The sequence below is a fragment of the Nomia melanderi genome, chromosome 7 (genome assembly GCF_051020985.1).
Source record: "Nomia melanderi isolate GNS246 chromosome 7, iyNomMela1, whole genome shotgun sequence".
NCBI classification, from domain to species: Eukaryota; Metazoa; Arthropoda; class Insecta; order Hymenoptera; family Halictidae; genus Nomia; species Nomia melanderi.
This window is the reverse complement of record NC_135005.1, coordinates 3221700-3241297: the sequence shown is the minus strand read 5'-3', so window position 1 is coordinate 3241297 and position 19598 is coordinate 3221700. Positions and strand designations below refer to the sequence as shown.

The 19598-nt window shown below is 32.2% G+C and overlaps 1 protein-coding gene across 3 annotated transcripts in view; it reads right to left on the bottom strand.

Annotated features, from left to right (window-relative positions):
• unc-13-4A (BAI1 associated protein 3) overlaps positions 1 to 19598 on the bottom strand; it is a 143942-nt gene that overhangs the window by 81928 nt on the left and 42416 nt on the right. For all 3 annotated transcript variants that reach the window (XM_031970275.2, XM_031970273.2, XM_031970274.2), the window contains exons 2-3: positions 4603 to 5254; positions 1235 to 1485 (exon numbers count right to left, since the gene is read on the bottom strand). In XM_031970275.2, coding sequence (XP_031826135.1) covers positions 1235 to 1485; positions 4603 to 4800 — 449 coding nt within the window. In that variant the 5' untranslated portion in view covers positions 4801 to 5254. The remainder of the gene's footprint in view (positions 1 to 1234; positions 1486 to 4602; positions 5255 to 19598) is intronic.

Below are 19598 nucleotides of genomic sequence, written 5' to 3'. Positions count from 1 at the left end.
TCTGTAATTACGTTGCCAGTTTCAAATGACGCATTTGTGGGAAGCCAAGGAACTAACGATGCATTGAAGAAGACCCAGCGTGACCATAACTAGAGGTTCGTTCGAGATTCAAATTTCGTAGTTGACGAAATATATGTCACATATGTACCCAAACATAGTGTAAAATTGACATTTCGTACGGTATCCAATAAAACATTTTATTCGCTACACTTTTACTATTAACCTTTAAGTATGGACGTGAATTTAACCTTTAAGCATGAAAGTGTGAAAATTATCGATTAATGTTAAATATTCTCGTTTGCAGTAACTAATAAAAAAATTATTGTGTTTATTTGATTTTGCTTATTTAAATATTTTCATTTTGTACCTCATTTTGTACTAAAAATCATTAACCCGACTTAACTCAGAATAATAATTTAGATCTTGTTTTTGATGCTCTTATTTTTTCCATAATATGATTGATTCGATATTTGTAGTCAATAAATTTTCTCGTAATACATTCGAATACCAAAAAGCATAAATAAAAGAATTGTTATATTCTTAGTTTTTTAGAAATTCAGATAAAGGCACCAGTAATTGACCTGGTACGAGTAGTTGACCACTTTTCAAGAAAACGTAAAAAATAAGGTTTACAAAAGTAATAATCTTTCAATAACTCCGAGACATTTTTACCTGAATTAAATTGTTTATCTTAGAAACTAACAATTTATTTCATTGACGTTGGTTGTGTCTCCAATTTCCAACATGAAATTAACTTCCTTTTACGTGTACTTGTCTTTTGACTTGTAATTTGTCATAATCATTGCAAATAAACGATATTTAAGTAATCACCATTAGTGTTTGGTTTTACCATAAGTGGTCAACTGTTAACTAATATGTAGTCAATTACTAGTTTTCTCGTTCTAAAGAATGGTTAACTTCTGACGAATGTAATGAATTTTCAAAAATGTCTATCAAATTTATAATATAACTCTTTCCAAAAAGATCCCTTTACTGAATGATGTAAGAAATTCAAACAGTATTTTCATGCATACTCTGTATTTAATAAAAGCAGCAAGCGTTTACTATTATTCGCGCATAAAATTTGTCTTAATTGGTCGACTATTGGTGCTTTTACCTTATTTCATAAGGCAAGCGGTTAGCAGCTTCCTTGGAGTCTCGATCGTTTCTAGTGGCTATCTCAGCGGTGTACCATGAAGCAACACTCGGGTACCATTGAATGAGTCTTACTCACCCAGAAGTAGCCTGTATGTCCACTTCCGGCCAAGAGGGTCTCCTCCGACAGAACATCAAAGGCGGCCGATCGGCGGAACCGGTGCTTCTCCGAAAAGAACCGACCCTGCGGGGAGAGGTACTGCCTGATGCGCTTCCTGTCGCGGGATACACCGTCAGCCCGGGAGACGAAGTGCACTCAAGGGTTCGTCTACGCGTCGACAACGAGCGTCCGTGGGAGGAGGGCGTGACGATGCCCGGGGGTGGCACTACCTGCGAGAGTAAACAGATTCAAGATCGGTACAATTATCCTCTGCAGAAATTCCCATATTACATCTCGCACTACAGTGATGCTTGCTTAAATTCCACAAAATCTGCTCGGATAAATTCCACTGCACTAACTCTACTCTTCCCCTACTACTGTGTTGAGTGGAGTAACGCGATCCTAGTAAACAGGGACAGAAAATGAATGCAATGAACAGAAGCAGAATAGACACAGTACTTTGAAAATCGAGGATGGAGACACGGAACTTTAAAGCGATGCCGCACGTGTCAAACACAAACATGTAATAAAGAAAACTTCAATTGAATGTCGAGATTCTTCTGATTAAAATGAGCCTAAACACGACGTAAATCGGTCTAGTTCTATCGATTTGGAGAAAATGAACCGTTACTTTCGTTAATTATATTATGTCGATAAAACTAGTCCTATTTCCATCGTGTTTGGATTCATTTTAATCACAACAATCTGAGAAATTCACTGGCACTACCTTTGAGTAGGTAAAGTTAAAATGATTGTAATTGAAATTTTCTTCATTGCATGTTTGTATTTGACGCGTGTTGCATCGCTTTGAAGTCCCGCGTCTCGACTCCCAATTTTCGGCAGACTGTGCCTATCCCGCTTCTAATCACTTTATCGATTCTTTGTCAGCTGGAGCTCAAGTCAGTTCCTGGAAGGAAATAGCTTCTCTCCGTTTTTCCTGCTCGGCTAAATTCCACTACTGGAGCCTGAAATCGTGGAATTTAAGCGAGCATTATTTTATCGCCGATTTTAGGAACCGTGCAGACGACTATGTCTAGATTTATGCGGGTCTATAATTCAGGAATTGAAAACAGTTATAATTTCGGTTTGAGTTCTTGAAACAGTTATGAAGAACCGGAAAAAAGTCATAAGTATTATTAACTGTATCGGTTGAGCTATATCGGTTTTATTTTTCGGATGTGAAAAAAATGCAGAACTAAAATATATAACCAAAATACCAGATATGCATTAACTGCCGAGATGAATTTCAATCATCTTACTGAATTTCTTTGCCTCCAAAGTAAATATTAGTTTTCTTCCTAAGAATTTAATTCAATTCCCTTTCAAAACCCTTTGGTGCTTTACAACAAATATAGATATACGACAATCCTAAATCCTTTCTTTTTTGTTATTCCAGTAAATTATTAATGTTATGCTGATCATAAAAACAGATCACGCAGCTAGGGGTTAAGCATTTATATATACTAGAATAAGTATTATTAATAAAATGTTAGTTCTATCTATATTTCTTCTATCTATAGTTCTTCTATCTATATGTAATAATTTTAATTAACAAAAAGATTTATTGAATTTCCGAGATTCTGAGGGAGTAAGCACTAATTATACCGGCACTTTTTCTACCGTAACTAGAAAAAGAAAGATGAAAATTGAAAAACCAGTTAATCGAAGAATACAGGAATTGAAATAAATTAAATGAACAAAAGAAAACGCAGAATTTTAAATCTGGTCATTTGACCGGTTTCCGGTATGGTTAGTGTTTAGGGTTAGTTAACGATTAAGTTGACAATTACCAAGTTTTCTAGATATTTTTCTAAATATACTCTTACCAAATGTGTTGATCCTGTTATTATATATAATATAATTAACTGAAAATTTAGATTAAAAATAGAAAAGTAAAAAGTAAATGAACTTTAAACATTTGGATTAAAATGGATCTGGATACTGTTGCTCGAAGGTTAAAGGATTAAAGTGTGTCTTTGGCCAACTTGTCATGTCTCATGTTTCGAATAAACACAGGGTGAAAGTTCATGCTTTCAGCGAGATAGTAAAACTTTTTAAGTCTGGGTTTTATTGTATCCTTAGGAATTCAATTGTTTCAAGCTGCATAGGTGAATGTGAGCACTACATTATGAAGGGTATAGACTGTACTGAGAAATTGACTGCCTATCGCTGTATTAATACTATCAGAGTAGATACTAATAATAAAAAATATGCTTTTATCAAAAATTTTAAATAAAAATCTAAATCGAAAATATGAATTGAATTTTCTTCATTTGGGATTTTCTTTTAATGAAAATTAACATTGAGAATTTCTGAACCATATGCACACTTACATGATTTGATTTAAGGTGAGTAATGTAATCAACAAAAAGTTCTTTTGCACGAAAAATATGTAAACAATATACAAGTAGGTTTCTTCGTTGGAAATTGCATTTTACAATTTTCTTGAAAATAAGATTTATATTAAAATAATTTATTTACTTTTTCTGATAGAAATAACTTGAATGAGAAACTATATTGGTTTGTTTTAGTGTTCGATTTTATTTCATGCATAGTTATAGTACCAGTTACAGTGCAACATAAAATAATTACTATTTTAACAGCAAGATGCTATAATACTTATTTAATTTCATTAGTCAGCAGAATTACGTTGGCGTGACATTAGACCATAACCGCTGCCTTTGCAAAGTTACGCAAACGTGACAACGGCTGTCGAAGTGTTAACATACTGTTAGATCATTTATGAGCTTTCCACAAATTACGCGTATTCTGCACTGAACGTTATTTCATTGTTTATCTATATTTCATAACTATGCAAAATGTCTCTGAATTGATATTACAACACCGAAAATGTTAAACCAAAATAAGAAAAATAAGTCGAAAATATAGAGTATTTGGTTGATCTTTTGTATTTTGGTCAGGTATATACGTTATTGAATAGCGCTTGATTAAACTGTCTGTTCCATATTTACTATATGTACTTGAAGCACGAAAATGTCAACTAAATATAAATTTGAACATTGATTTACTGGTAAATGAGGCTATATATGAAAAACTCGAAACATGTTTAACTTATTTTTTTCACGTAGATTCGATCGCAAGTCGATTGTCCTAACTGTACTTTCATAAATATATCCTTTATCTGCTAGGAGTTACTGATATTTATGATGCAATAGTTTTTTTTAAAAAAGTGAACCATCTCTCCCAGATTTACCCTACAGGACTTGATAATTTTCATACAGAAAATCAACTGGTGACCGAGAGTTAACTGTGACAATTAACACAACCAGGTAAGAAATCATAAGGCAAGGCGTTAATCATCTCTATGAAACAGATTCTGTGCTCACCTTTGGGTAACCATAAAGGGTCGATTGTTGCGCGGTAGAGTTCGTGTTCGTTGTCCCGGTTACGCTTCCGGTTGAGCCGCTCCTTCCGGTCGCGCTGGAGGCCGAGTCCTCTCGGCTGAACGAAAATCGCTTTGGGCTGAGGCCCAGGCTCGCGACGCTGTCGCTCACGTACTGTTGCAGCGAATTGAAGAAGCTCATTGTCGAATCTGTTTTTCTCACTTCAGAGCTCGTCACTCTCCTTCGATTGATCCTAAACCTGATTATCGCTTCGCGCGCGACCGAGAGCAATTGTCATCGTTTTGTCTCTCCTTTCTTCAGACTTCTTTTTTTCTTCTTCACTCGAGTCGTTTTATGGGGACAGTTTCGAAGTTTCCGGCTCGCAGGAATTTTACACGCATCGATCTCGAAGTAACACGGCGGATTGGCTCGCTGAGACGGGGAGGAAAACACCTCGACCTCGGGAACTTTCACGGTCCTTTGCGTCACGGTATCGATTCTGCCTCTGAGCCATTTGCAATTTTGTTACTTCTTTCTCCTGTTGATCGTTACAGCTCCCCCGTAGAACTTAAGTCATCGTCCCTCGGCTGTCTCCTTAAGCCGTTCCCACCTTGTGCGAGAGGCTGGAGACGTTTTTGTGTTGCGCGTGCATCGCCTGTGGGACAGAAAGAAGGACTGTTGGAGACGACGAAGACTTTCACTTCGTAAATATTATTATTCCATAATATAATACCCCCTTTAACGCTAGGTTTACGAGAATTTAGTGTATAGTTTTTTCTATTGGCATTAGAAAAATTGATGTTCGTTATTTTAGGTTTTAAAAATTATAGGTTTAAAGGTGGACAATTAAACTACAGATCAGTGTTATTGCATTAATAAAAATCAACGTAAAGATTCATCAAATAATATTTATAAAATTCAATGTACGTCAAATTGACGCATTCAGTAAACCTAGTGTTAAACATTATAATGCAGTATCTCAAAAAAATTTTTTATGTTACATATGTAGAGAGGTTTGCATTCTTAACACTCTGGGAACGAAAGAGTATCTTCATTTTCCTATCCGTTGCGTGAAACAACATTTTTAGAGAAAATTGCTTGTAAAATACCACAGTAAAGGAATCTTTAAACTGAGTTCAGGCTGAATATTATGCGGCTTTTTATTCTACAGTTACCGAAGCTTTGATATTGCAAATTGTTCGATTATGATTTAGTGATCGCATATACATAAGAATCTTATTTGTTTCTATTGAAGAAACCAATGATACAATGATAAACGTCAAAACAATGATATAGGTCATGTATGTGGATATATCAGGTATTGTGTGGAAATCAAAAAAAGGCCTTACAAGAATTTTATTTGTATCTATAAAAACGATCAAATATATAATATGTATCATGAACATAAATAAAATATATAGAAGTGATTTTTTTTAAGTGTTGTTTGCAGAAGAAAAGTTGAATCTTTGTTGAAGGTATGTTTACTTCGTAAATGTTAATATTCTATAATATATTATTAAAATATAAAATTATAATATACGTGTAAACTTTTTCAGTGTACACACAAGAATTTTATCTGGGTTTTTTTCTAAAAAATTATGACATAACTTCTGTAGAATATGGCATAAATATATGTAGAATATATATTTTTCATTGATCAGTCTGTGGTATGAAATATTGACGTTTTTTGGCAGTTCCACTGATACATATTTTTTAATATGACATCGTCAAATAGCTAACAGTAAAATTCACATCCAATCAATAAACTGAAATTGATTCGACTGCATGTTATCGATAAAGTAACAAAGCCAAATATGATTAATGAAAAAAGATAATATTGTGGAACCTGAAGCTATCGAGATTAAATAAATGATTTGTATTTTTTATTAGTAAATGAATTTTATTGAACCGTTGGAAAGTTTATTTCATTCTGGATTAACAAAGATTCCTATTTTCATAGTTTTGGAAAACGGTTAGTACTGTATATGCTTTTAATACTGGCAGGTTTCTCTACTTTCTTAATTAAAAATACGTTTATTATCTTACAATTAAATTTAAAACAATAATTCATACCACAGTATCCCTTTATCCTAATAAAACGTTACCAATTGTTCATTTTGAAACATGTTATATAAAAGTATTGGATATAAAACAATAATTAACGATGTGGTTTTAAGTAAAACTTTTCATATTTTTATCTAATCATAAATTAAGCGAAACAAATTTAATATATACCTGAAATACATTTTTCAAATATGTATATAGTAGAAAAGTAATTAAATAGAACTAAATTGATTTCTTGTTCAAAGAACAGAACTTTTTTTATTTTAATACGAATCATTCGCTGCGTACCTCGCATTTTGCACCTGAAAAGCTATTTTCAAAGGGCAGTTTGACGCATACAAATAGATTAAAAGAGATATGATATTCGCTTGAAACGCTGTCCGTGGCAGTATTCTGATACATTTCAGTTCGTTCTAGGTTGAAATGCGTTTAATCAACTACGCGATACAGGACTGCAGGTTCGAAATGATTGCAAGAATTTATCGATTTATGTGCCGACAAATGCACAGCCGATGCTTCAATTATTGCGTTTGTGAAACGTAAATCAATTTTCTACCGAGACGGCCGAAAACTAGCATTCAACACCAAAAGAAAACGAGAAATTCTTCATGTAAACGTTGTGAATAAATAGAAAAATATATGGATTAACAGTTGAAATAAAACGAAACTTATTCATTTCTGCGCGTCTGTTTTATTTTTCATTCGTTATGATATATTGTGAAATTTTAATCATGTATGATTTTACCTGAAAGCGAAGTGAAATCGACATCAATATAAAATTTCACGTAACGCATCTCTGTTACTTTTTGTTAAATATTTCGTAAATTGAAAGTCTCATGGACCGGATGAGCTCCAAATTAACAAATAAAACTTATAAGCGATTATTGTATTCTTTCGTAAAATATTTGCAACGGTACGTATATTTTGAAATTTGTTTACTTATTGTGTACTTGCATCTTTCAATATGAAGAAATTAAAGAGATAGTGAAAATAATAATAGACGTAACAAAGTCTTGATTATATAGATGGCAAATACTAAAACAAAATTACGAATGTTAAAATTTTATAGAATTATTTAATGAAAAAATAAATTAGCAGAAAATTGGAAAATCTTAATTGCCATACCCTTAATATAAATTTATATCAAAAATTGTTCACTTCTTCAGAATAATAACGCAATGAATTTATTTGTATAAGTATTTATGATTATATAACAAATAAAGTAATTTTTGTTAAGTTTCACGAACTTTTTTATGGAGTTAATTAAACATTCAAAATATTTCTTATATATTACATTATATATTTATTTGATAAAACATTGGCAAAGTTAATGCTTAGAAAAATATTTGACACGTATCTGCTCTTATCTGCCATCGTTCATAATGGAGGGATCGGAATATCTTTCAATATTGAGGGTGAGAATCATCTTTGCTCAAATATAGTAGACCCTTCTCAAGCCAGAAAAAAATTAGAAGACTAACTGCAAAGTAAACCGAAACATAATTGCATAAAATGTATCCCCCACTTTAAAAGCTATTTTCACCTCTATTTCCTTTCAAATCCGTAATAGTTAAAGCCTACGAGTACACAAACAACAATACACTGTTCAACTACAAAATTCTTAAATTAATTAACCCTCCGCGAACAAGAGTTTTTTAAACCTCTAGAAACGCAATCCATAAAAAGCTAAATTGTACATTGAAATGCAAAAACATTAGAAAAAGAGAAAACCACAAATCAATCATTCATTATATGGATAAATATATTCAATTGGAACTTCCAATTTTAGATAATGAAAGCTCGAAACTATCATTACGTCGGCATTCGATTGCACAGGATGAAACATTATCTTTAAACCTTTAATCTCTGAACCGTTTGATACGACAAAATTAAACGAAATCTCAAAGATGATCAGCTGATTCTGCGATTCCTATGTTACCAGGATAATTAGCATTCACCGTTCGTTGCAGTTTTATTCTTTGCTTACATACGAACCCCTTTGGCGCAATTTCCTTCGGAACTTGTTAGCCCTGGTTAAATCATTCTCGCTCTCCGACCGGCGTTTTGTAAACAGGCTAATCATAGAATTCGCGTAACAGTTTCTCAACTTGATCAGGACCGGAATCCACGAACTCGTCACGATCTCTGCTCGTGGCACGCCGTAACCCTAACGACACTCCACCGTGGCGATTAATTAACCGTTCAATCGATACCGCTTCAAGATCTCCAGACACTGTTGCTGCTTCCCGATAATATTGGTTCCCCGCTGTTTTCTAAGTCTGATAAATGGAACTTCGACGACTGTCGTTCGTGACGAAACCGGCCGCGCCTTAAACTCTGACAGGTTTCGAACTGGATGGCCTAATTGTTTTCCAGTCGAAATTTGTCGATATGTTCTACATATAAATGAGAAATGAAAAATATTATATAATCATCGCACTGTAGATCTTTATACATTTGTAGTACCTGCAAATTTGTGAAATATAAAATATTTGCCTAAATAAAGATTAAAGGAAACTTATTTGACTTCTATCGTAAAGACATGCTTAGGTGACGAAATAAATTTGTTACTTATTATGGTTTGTATAAATAATCAGTGGAAATAAGTATTTACATAAAAGTCTACACGACAATATTCGTTATAATAAGTGAAATGAACATTTTGTTAACTGTAAAGTTTATAAATAATCTACTAAAATGTAATTTTACACGTAAACCTAGTTTAATAGATAGTTTAATTATTCAAACGAGTTTAATTACTATATGACACTTTAAACGATTTAAAAAATGCTATTTGTATGCTATACAAAGGGGATGATAATTAAATATCCATTAATGAAACAATAAAGAAATAGATTAAGTTATTCAGGATATGAAGACTCAGTGTTAGTAATATGTTTAAGGAACAAACGTACCTTTTTAAAAATTTCCATTCATGGATATACATAAAATATAATAGTATGTAAAATGAAAAAAATGATTAAATATATCGAATAATGAATGTAAGAATTTAAGAAAGGAATCACAACTTTATTATTAATTTATTTATAAGTGCATATTTATTTTATCGATTTGTTGTAGTATTTTATTAATTGCTAACTATTTATGTATTTATGTGGCGGGTACAGTATTACTAATAATTACGCGACACTATTCGAAGGTAGCGAAGACTCTTTTCGTTTGATGCATTGCCACATTCGCTTCTAATTCCAAACAGGATAGAATAGCTGTCAGCAGCGTGGGACAAAGTTTAACGAGTTTCGTTACACTCTATAAAATATGGTAATCAAGCGAAAAAATACGTACCACTCGAGTTTTCATTAAGGGGAACAGGAAGAGTAATCCACAGAGACCGGGAAACTTCGAGTGAGAGCCAAGTCCAGGACCGAAACGAACGACAGAATGTAATTTGTTTATTATCGACTTCGGGATACTTGAATACTGACCAAACTTTAACAGGGCCAACTTCATTAAAACTTTCCTCAATTACTCGTATACACTATTAAGTCATTTTCATAAACTCCGGTGACAGATTTGTTCCGTAGGAATGTGAATATCGAGAAATATGATTAACGTTAAAAGGAAGGCTACATTCCTCGATAAGTCTAATTTGCGACTTTTATTAAAAAAAAAGAAAATTATGGTTTAAATTTCATTTCAATGCGCTTTCTCACATTTGTATTTTCATTTCTAATATTAACAGAAGCTTTTTCTATATAATATGAACATTTCATGACAAGCAAATTCATAATATTATTAATAAGTTACAATTCTGATCATTTTTAGAAGGATTTTATAACTACAGTAAGAATGATTATATGAACTTACATATTTTAGACACAAGTTTATTTAAAAGCAAATAAATATGTATAATAGAATTTTGTTTCTTGTATTTAGAGTTTTGTCGTGTTCATGATAGAGCACGTACAATAATTGATATTATAGATCAGAAAGAGCTGTAAGTATATAAATGTTTACAGTCTATTTAAAAGCTTTTTTCAAGAATTTTATCGAATGAAGATAACAAGATTCTGGTGTAATAATTGCCTTCTGGAGAGTTTCAGAAAGCTATCGATGAAAGTAGCATTTCATCGCCCCCCATCCTTTCCGATTCCCATCGTTCCCTCATTTCGCGATATCCTTGGCAATAATTGCCCGGGGAGCTCGTTTCCGGCAAGAATCGTATCCTGCCCTGAGTTTTACAAACACGCACAACAGAGAATGCTAAACTACTAAGAATGTCCAGAGACAAATTGAAAGCTTTTCCCCTGTTGAAACTAAATTTAGATAAAGTGCTTCTATTATTGTAATAGTGATTGATGACACGAATTCCAATGTTCATTCATCTTACTTTTAATTTACAGGTATTGGTCCCTCAAGTTAAATCACTAAACAATATGTCTTTTGTTTAGAAAGATATAAAAATTGGCTAAAAAATTTATTAGCCACTGACTATAGTAACTAAATATGTTATCTTATTCAGTTTTGAGTCTTTCTACATTTGAATTTTCACTAGGCAATGAGAGTAGAAGAATTCGTTTAAATATATTTTTTAAATAATTTTTAAATTAAATTTATTATACACGTAATAAATCAACTATATAGGTTATAAAGAAAATTATATAGTTAGACGAAATATTTAATAATATTACAGTAAATATACCTACTACCAACTTTGATTTCCGAAACTTCAAATTTAATTTTTAATAATAACAAGAAAATTGTATGTTAGTACACTGCGACTAGACTAATTACCCTGATTTGAATTTAAGTTATCGTTGTGCCTGCATGGGTAAACCTAACTTTTAATTCGAATGGACACAATAAAGAGATTATGTGCAAGGCGATAATCTTATTGTAAGCCTACTCTGCTTAAACCAGCGTACAAACCTTTAGTCTGGAATTAGTAACCATGATCGTTTAATGGATTCAGCAACGTCATTGTGTAGTCATCGATATTTCACACACGTGCATCATCAATTCTTTATCGAAATGTAGAATAAATATTCAAGTTCTTTAATCTATTAGAAAGAAAGACTTCGATTCACAAAAATGTCAGTATCAAACTTATGCTTTATGAACTCCGTTTCACACCAAATGAATAACTTGATATTTAATAACTCATTGACCTTAGAATTGTCTAGTTTTCACTACTTTCATAAAAACATGATGCACAAGATAACTTTTACGTACAAGGTAATTAGTCCTGCAAAGTTCATTTTCTTTCTATTTGTAAATAATTATTCTTGCACAGTACATTTTTTTCTCGAGAATCATTTATACAGTTTGGAATTTATAAACCTAACAGGCTTAACCCCTTGCCTTATTTATTTCTTAACTATTCTTAACTATTTCTTCCCTTAGGAGAAGACTAAATTTTGATGCTTATTCTATGCTTAATGTTTACTTCCAAGGTTAATGATTGATAATAGAAAATTATTGCTTAATTTAAAGTGTAAAAAGTTAAATAACACTTAGTTATACCGAATTCAGTTTCAAATTTTCGTCGCAAGTCTCACACGATATTGTAGGTCAAAGGATTAAAAGAAACAGAAGAAGAGAATTTTAAATGGTGTGAAATTTCTACTACCCTATCATAAAGACTTAACATTTAATAATAGAATATTGGGCAGCTAATTACAGCCATATCGTCTGTCACAGGTATTCAAATTACCCCTCGAACCTTATATCGGCTTAGTATACTGCATACAAGTAGTACTACCTGAATGAAGTTTATAAATCCAATTAGCAAGTTTCAAAGTCATTTAAATGGTGTTGTTGAGACATCTTAAGAGAACCTGAACTTGATCAGTTTAATGTAAAATGATCCGCGCGTTAATATAGATAATTTTTTCCTGAAATAATACGTTTTAGGTAAGCTGATGTATGTATATATAAAGTAAAAAAGCACAAAAAGGACTAAAATTAAACAACACAAATTATATTAAACACATCGTTACATAATGTATAACTAAACTACTTGCATGCATACTTGAATTAACCTTTTGCACTCCAGAGGCACCTTTAAGTCCCCATTTATGACCCTTTAAGACCCAGCAGAATTATTAAACTTAAAATTCAATATTAAATTCTGTATAATGTATCAATATATAATGTATCGAAATAAAATAGTTCTGTCACTTAATTTGTACAAAATATATATCTTTGTGTTAATTGCAAAAAGTACTATTGATATTTGATCAGAAAATAATGAATATTTGCCGGGAAAAATATTTTCAAGTACAAACAGTTAACATATAAAGTTTAATAACTGTGGAGGGTAAAGTTCACATAAAAGTATTCAGAAAGCTAATGTTATAAATTGAAAAATCGTACACTTTCTCTTGACGCAGTGAATTCAAAAATAGAATGTTTGTTAATTTTTATAAATTTGCAGCTTATTTATGTAGCTCTTTCATAGCGATATTTAATGGAAAATTTGATTAGTAACTCTTTAATAATTGCCTAATAATCTACCTGGTTACGTTCTTAATAGTGTTCTAGAAAATGTCCTGACTAGGGGTATTTCATTGCTCCAGGCAAACGTCGATAATTACTGGCACTCCACGAAAATTCGATTATTTCCCCAAACAAGAGTCCCCCTGAGGTACAGTTTCTTCTTCATTAATGAAATTAAATTCAGACATCAAGATGAACGCTGTCTTCCGTTATTGAACCGCGCAGCGAGTAGTAAGAGCGCTAAAAGTGCTAAAAATTCAGCACGAAGCAGTTGTGTTTTGTTTTTCATAGCAATTAACTTTAAGTACATAGATCTTATCAAAGTTTTGTGTATTATGCAAGGATATGGTTTAGTACTTAACTTTCTTACAGGATCAAACTGTGCTTTAACGGTTACCTGCGATTCTTCCAGAACTGTCGGGTAAATATCGATTCGCTTGAATTTTTTAAGTCAGCCTTCGAAAACGTTGCTCTAATCGCAAACTTCGTGTTGATTATGTCTTGACACGATTTTCATATATGGAGGGAAAGTATATACCTATTCGATGTAGTTTAAAACGTACATTATCGAACCGGGAAGAACTGTACGATTTACTTGTCCCGATTATACTTTACCGTGTAACAAAACTTTTATCGTCGTAAGTGACTCAGTTCAGAATGTCATTTGCGATTTCTTCACGCTTTGCTTGTGTCACTCTGTTCTGTGATTTTTTTTTAGAACTATTTCAATTGTATACTTTTTTACAAAAAGTTTCTGAATGATAAGCTGAGTATGCAATTAAGTAATGGGTTTTAATGTAACTAACCGAGGATTGGTTGAAATTAACCAGTTTATCTGAAGGACTATGCTTTGCAACTTCGACTGGATGTAGAGATTAGTAGAGGCATGAATAAAATTTAAGTAATTGGAAAGTTACTAAAATGAAATTCAAGAATTCAAGGAACAAAGTAGTACTTTAGAAGAAGCACTTCATTATTCATTATTACTGAAAAGATTATTCATTAGAATAAAAAATCAATATTAGAAGATAATAAAATTAAAGGATTAATGATTTATTAAACATGAGAAAACTTACAAATTTAAGGGTATTATATATTTTGATGATGGCAGTATTTATGAAATCATTCGGGTACACAATGTTTGTGTACTTAATACGACTGAAATATATCATATTTATTTCGTGTATTCTACCGAAAAATGATAACCGGAACCACATCATATCAAAATAAATCAAAAAGCGTGTCCTGTAATTGGCAGTACAACAAGGATCGAAATAATTCTATATGAGAAAATGAATCGAAAATGCAAAATAAAGCTTTTTCATTCGAAGTTTCCTTTTCGAGAAAATCCAGCTTGAAAATTCGTCGAGAACACCTGCATTTGGCCTGTGGCCAACAGAATGTCCATGTTTTTTTTTTCAACATGAACCTCGTCGAAAAATGTTTTAATCTGTATATGACACACACGAAATCGTTACGCAATCAAAGGTCAGGTGATCAAATATACAAACGTATAATCAAAATGTTGATTTCAATTTATTTCCAAAATCTGAACAATCAAGTTTCAAAGACTTATCTATGTCTGCTTCAATAACAAACACCTCATTTTTTTAAAATAAAAACCTTTTATTCGGCACTTCCAATTTACTTCCGAACAAAAATCAATTTTTCTCTATTCTAGTTCACAATTTCAATAATACTGCACGCGTTCAATTTACCTTTACGCGAAAGAAACCCCGCTCGCTCAGTTAGATCGTACGAGCCACGCCCAGCAACCAAAATACCATTCCGAATTTTACTTTTCGGAAATCCGTCAACGTTTACGTGGCCTTTTTGATTTCACTACTAGGGAATGAAGTGTGAGTTTGACAGTACGCGGATCCTAGGCGATTTTCGGAAAAGTTCGATTCAAGGAACCAAGAATTTTCGTCCTCCAGCCTCTCGACCTTATTTCTCGCGCCTCGAACCGCCCGGATTGATCGACAGACGAAAGTGAAGGCACGACAGGTGGCCGGCTTCATTCGACCTCTCGCGAAAGAAATTTCCTCTCGCAAAAATGTCGTGAACGCTGCCTTGCCGAGGCGACGGATGTTTGCGAAACAATTCAAGAGACGCTTTTGAAGCACGACAGCCACGAGATTCCTTCAGTTCGGGGGAAACACAATGAACAACCTGGATAAAACAGGCGAAACGCGGAGCTTTCGTTGCGCGTGGGCCAATTTCATTAGGCCACGCCAAGTTTCCTTCCTCCCACGACGCTTTCGACTATAATAACTTTGAATTTCGAGCAATGGTGGACTTCTTTTCGCGTGTCTCTCGGTCTAAGAGCCCGCTTAACTTTCGCTCTTAAAGAAATAAGGGTATGCCGCGTCCTGAATTGTGACTTATGAGATTCGAACACTTGTACAAGCAACTTTTCTGGAATCACAAGATAATGTTATTTGTTTGTTTAGTGACCATTGTTAGTCTTTTTCAAGTAATCTTGTAGTAAAATGAAGGAAAAGAGATATATGAACTAAAATTCCAACGAAATAAGACTGTGGAGTAATTAATTATCTTCAACATTCGTCATTTTTGTTTAAAAGTAGTGTTTATTGAAACATTGCATGTTCTGTGTAAATAAGTAATTATTAAATGGTCTTATATCACTGAAGTTTCATCCATAAATGTTTGTTTCCTTCTATTAATACAAAAATAATCGGTAAAAATAAATTAAAGTTAAAATCAATTAATTGAAATTAGATACTATTAGTTAGTTTGAATTAGACACAGAAACACTCACATAGGTAGGATTTTAATAACATAAATTTCATTGCTTTTAATTAGGCAAGCATTTATTTAGTATAGGTTTTGCTTAAAGTGAGGTAAACCACAATGTATCGATCATGTAATGAACTTAAAACTAAAATCAACATCCATTATGAAGTACCTATGGAAGCGGAGCAGAATGTATAACATGAATGACAAAATTATTTACTTGCACTTAATGAATAAAGTGCCATCATTGAAACAGTATTTGGTTTTATTATTAATATAAAAATTAAAAAATTGTTTGCTCACGTTGAATGTTGCGTGGTAGTATTAAAAAAACATGTTGATCATTTATAATGGGTTTCATTGACGTAAATTCAATGTTATTGTCATTTGTAATCACCAATCAATTTCAACGTAACGACTGATGCGAATTTAGTCTACGCAGAATTTAGTATTAAATATCAGACTCTGATCACTATACTGTAACCTACGTAGGAGAACACATAATGTATCCGCCACACATCGATTAATTTGGAACTTGATATTTAGTGTATAGTTTGTAACAGGCGGAGCAACAATTTTATGCGAATTTCCATTAAAACTTTCCCGAGTTTCCACTCAAATGTATTAATACTCACTGAACTGCTAGTCCCTAGGTATATTTTTATATTTTAGTTTATGAAATGTGCATGTCAAATAAATATTTATATAATTATTTTTTTTAAAATTTGTAGATATAATAACAAATTAAAAATTTCATTCAAATTTCATTCAAATCTATAGAAACTGTTCGTTCAACATAGTTTATGCATACTGATAATGTTTCGTTCAGGAAAAAAAGTTCATGAAAGGATGCACGGAACATTTCCAGCTTTATTCGTTATCAGTTGAAATACAAAATTAGAAAATTTTACCGGACAGTTTCATTGAAGTACCCTGCAAATGCGCACAAACCGTACCATTTGCATGGCGACGTTTTGTATCGACTTCTTTTCAAGGGATTTCAATTCAGCAGTGACGTAGAAAGGAAAAAAACGCAGTGAATAGACGCAGAAAGTGTCTGAATTTAATAGCTGAAAGTAACGAACCGATTCTAATGCAAGCTCAACGAACTACAAATGCGTTCCGTGTACATCAGAGTTTATCCATTATTTGATTAAAAGTGTTTCTCATACATAATTCGTCATTACCTCGAAGTCCATTACTTACTTAATTAACATGTTCGCAGTGAGCACGTTTGTTGCATAAGCAACGGCCTAAATCGGCAAATTTTACACGGTAACTTCGTCGTGAGATAACTTCCCGGGCAAGATAATTGTCTCTGTTTGAAACTTGTTAATTAACATGAGATATCCGAGCGTTGCGATCGCAGCTTGAAATCTTCAGCGCGTAGTATATTGTCCTGTAACAGCATAGTTTTAATTAACGAGGTCAGCGGAATTTTGATAGGATCTTGGACATCGGCAAACGACAGACACGTAGGTGTCACGAAACGAAAATTTCATGGAAATTTTTACTGTGACTTTGTAAATTTATAAATAAAGCGTCTGAGTTTCATTTTCATTAATAAAGCAAAGATCAAGTTTCAGAATATGGTATTTAATATAACGATACAATCAATAAAAAATAAAATTTTCAAAAATGCTCAACGTGTATAGTTTCATGACAACATTGTATATACCACCCATCAAAAAACTCCAAAAATAGTATTAATAACTTCTGACTATTACAGGTTAATTAATATCAATAATATATAACATTTCTCACTTTCAATTGGTCTATTACTTCTTGCTACATAGGGTGTATCGTAATATACAATAGTAATTTTAATTATGTACTTAACATTCATACAAAATAATACAAGAAGTTGATTAATATATTAATAGCTTCACAGTATGCAAACTACACCAAAAATAAGATTAGTTTTTACTTATATCGAATGTCATACAGATTAAATAGAAAGTAAGTTAGATATAATCTCTATACAGTTTTCATATGCTACACATATATCTACTCTTATAACTATATTGTTAATACATATGTTCTGATAGTTATAAGTTTCTCAATTTAGGTTATACAAAATTGGATAAGAAAAATCATCGACAGTACAAGTAAGCCACAGCGGAAGTTGAGGAACTCAGAAATTCAGGAAATAATGAAATTTTGTGTTTACGTAGAGTATTTCACTCTCAATGTAAGCATATTTTGTTGTAACATGATACAGTTTTAGGGATGGAAATTACTCAGTGATAAGTATACAGTTATTAAAAAGTAACTACTAAGAGTTATTAAAAAATAAAATGCTTCTGATTTACTTTAAAGTGATTGGCATTGAATAGAATATGTAGTTAATCTGAAACTTTGAATAACGTACTTTATTACTCAATTATTATTACTTTAATATATTACAAAATAAAATGTTTAATATAATATATTTAATATAAAGATGGAATGTAATATAAACATATATTGTATAAATATACCATGTATTATAATAATACATTCACTTGTTTCCTACAATCCAATGAATAAACTTGATCATTTAGTGAATTCGATCTTATCCAGCATAAGATCTAATACACGGTAACCAAAATTAAAATTTCAAAACTCGCCAAGAATATGCAGCTCTCAGGAAGGGTAGTAATTACTAAAGTAATTTGGCGACTGAGATCGATACCTTTTTATGCGACAAAGTTTTAACTCCGCACACCGTTTAAAATGGCTGTTATTCTTGTGCCCTACAACTACCTTTTTTTCCTTCGACCCGCAAAAGGAAGCCAATTCCATTAATACCTCTCCCCGTCATGAAATTACGACCGCTCGGCTCCTTATCTCTACGTTACACCAAGTAATCTCGATCAGGAAAAAACCAACTTCTCTGTTTTACATTTACATATCTCATTGTCCACTGATGATTGTAGAGTAACGCGATAACGACACGTAGCCCCGAAATAATTATAGTACTTCGGGGAAATTTTCTTTTGAAACACACACCGAGACTGAAACATTAAAAGTTTGTGCTACTAACAAAAGATCTCCTGGAAAACACCATTCGCTTGTGCATTTTACAGGAATTGTATATGTAGACATTAGCCTAACTCTTAGATACATTGTAAGTTAAGACAATGGTCGCTGTTGTATTTATCAAGCGAACACACTTACTTTTAATGGCGGTAGATGGAGATATCTTTTCTCAAACTGAGTTGTATTTAAAATCTTACATTTTAGTGACGTTTTAAGTACTTGAGGAAAGAATCAGTTAATATTAAAACTACAAATCGAAAAATACAATAAAACTTGAATTTCTATCGTTCTATTTTAACATTCCAAGATATATATACAAAGTGATTCGTATCTATAAAAGAGTCAGTTGACTTTGCTTATGAAATAAAAAAAATAAGAAGCACCATTTTATGTATAAGGGTATAACCACCTAATAATATCCCTGACGTATAGTTTTGATATAGAAATATTGTAAATGTCTAAAGATTAATTATTTAATTTGTTTCAAATGTGTTAAAACATAAGCATTGCATAATAGCCATTCTTTAATAAACATATTTGTGTCCGGCTTACTGTATTTTACGTATCGTCCTTTTTTAAATTATATACTGCTTCTAAGTTGGTACAGGCCAGTTAAATGTATTAATATGTCATTATGTTGTGGTATTATATTATATACTATATTGATATATGACAAAATACTTATGCTGTTGTTTAAA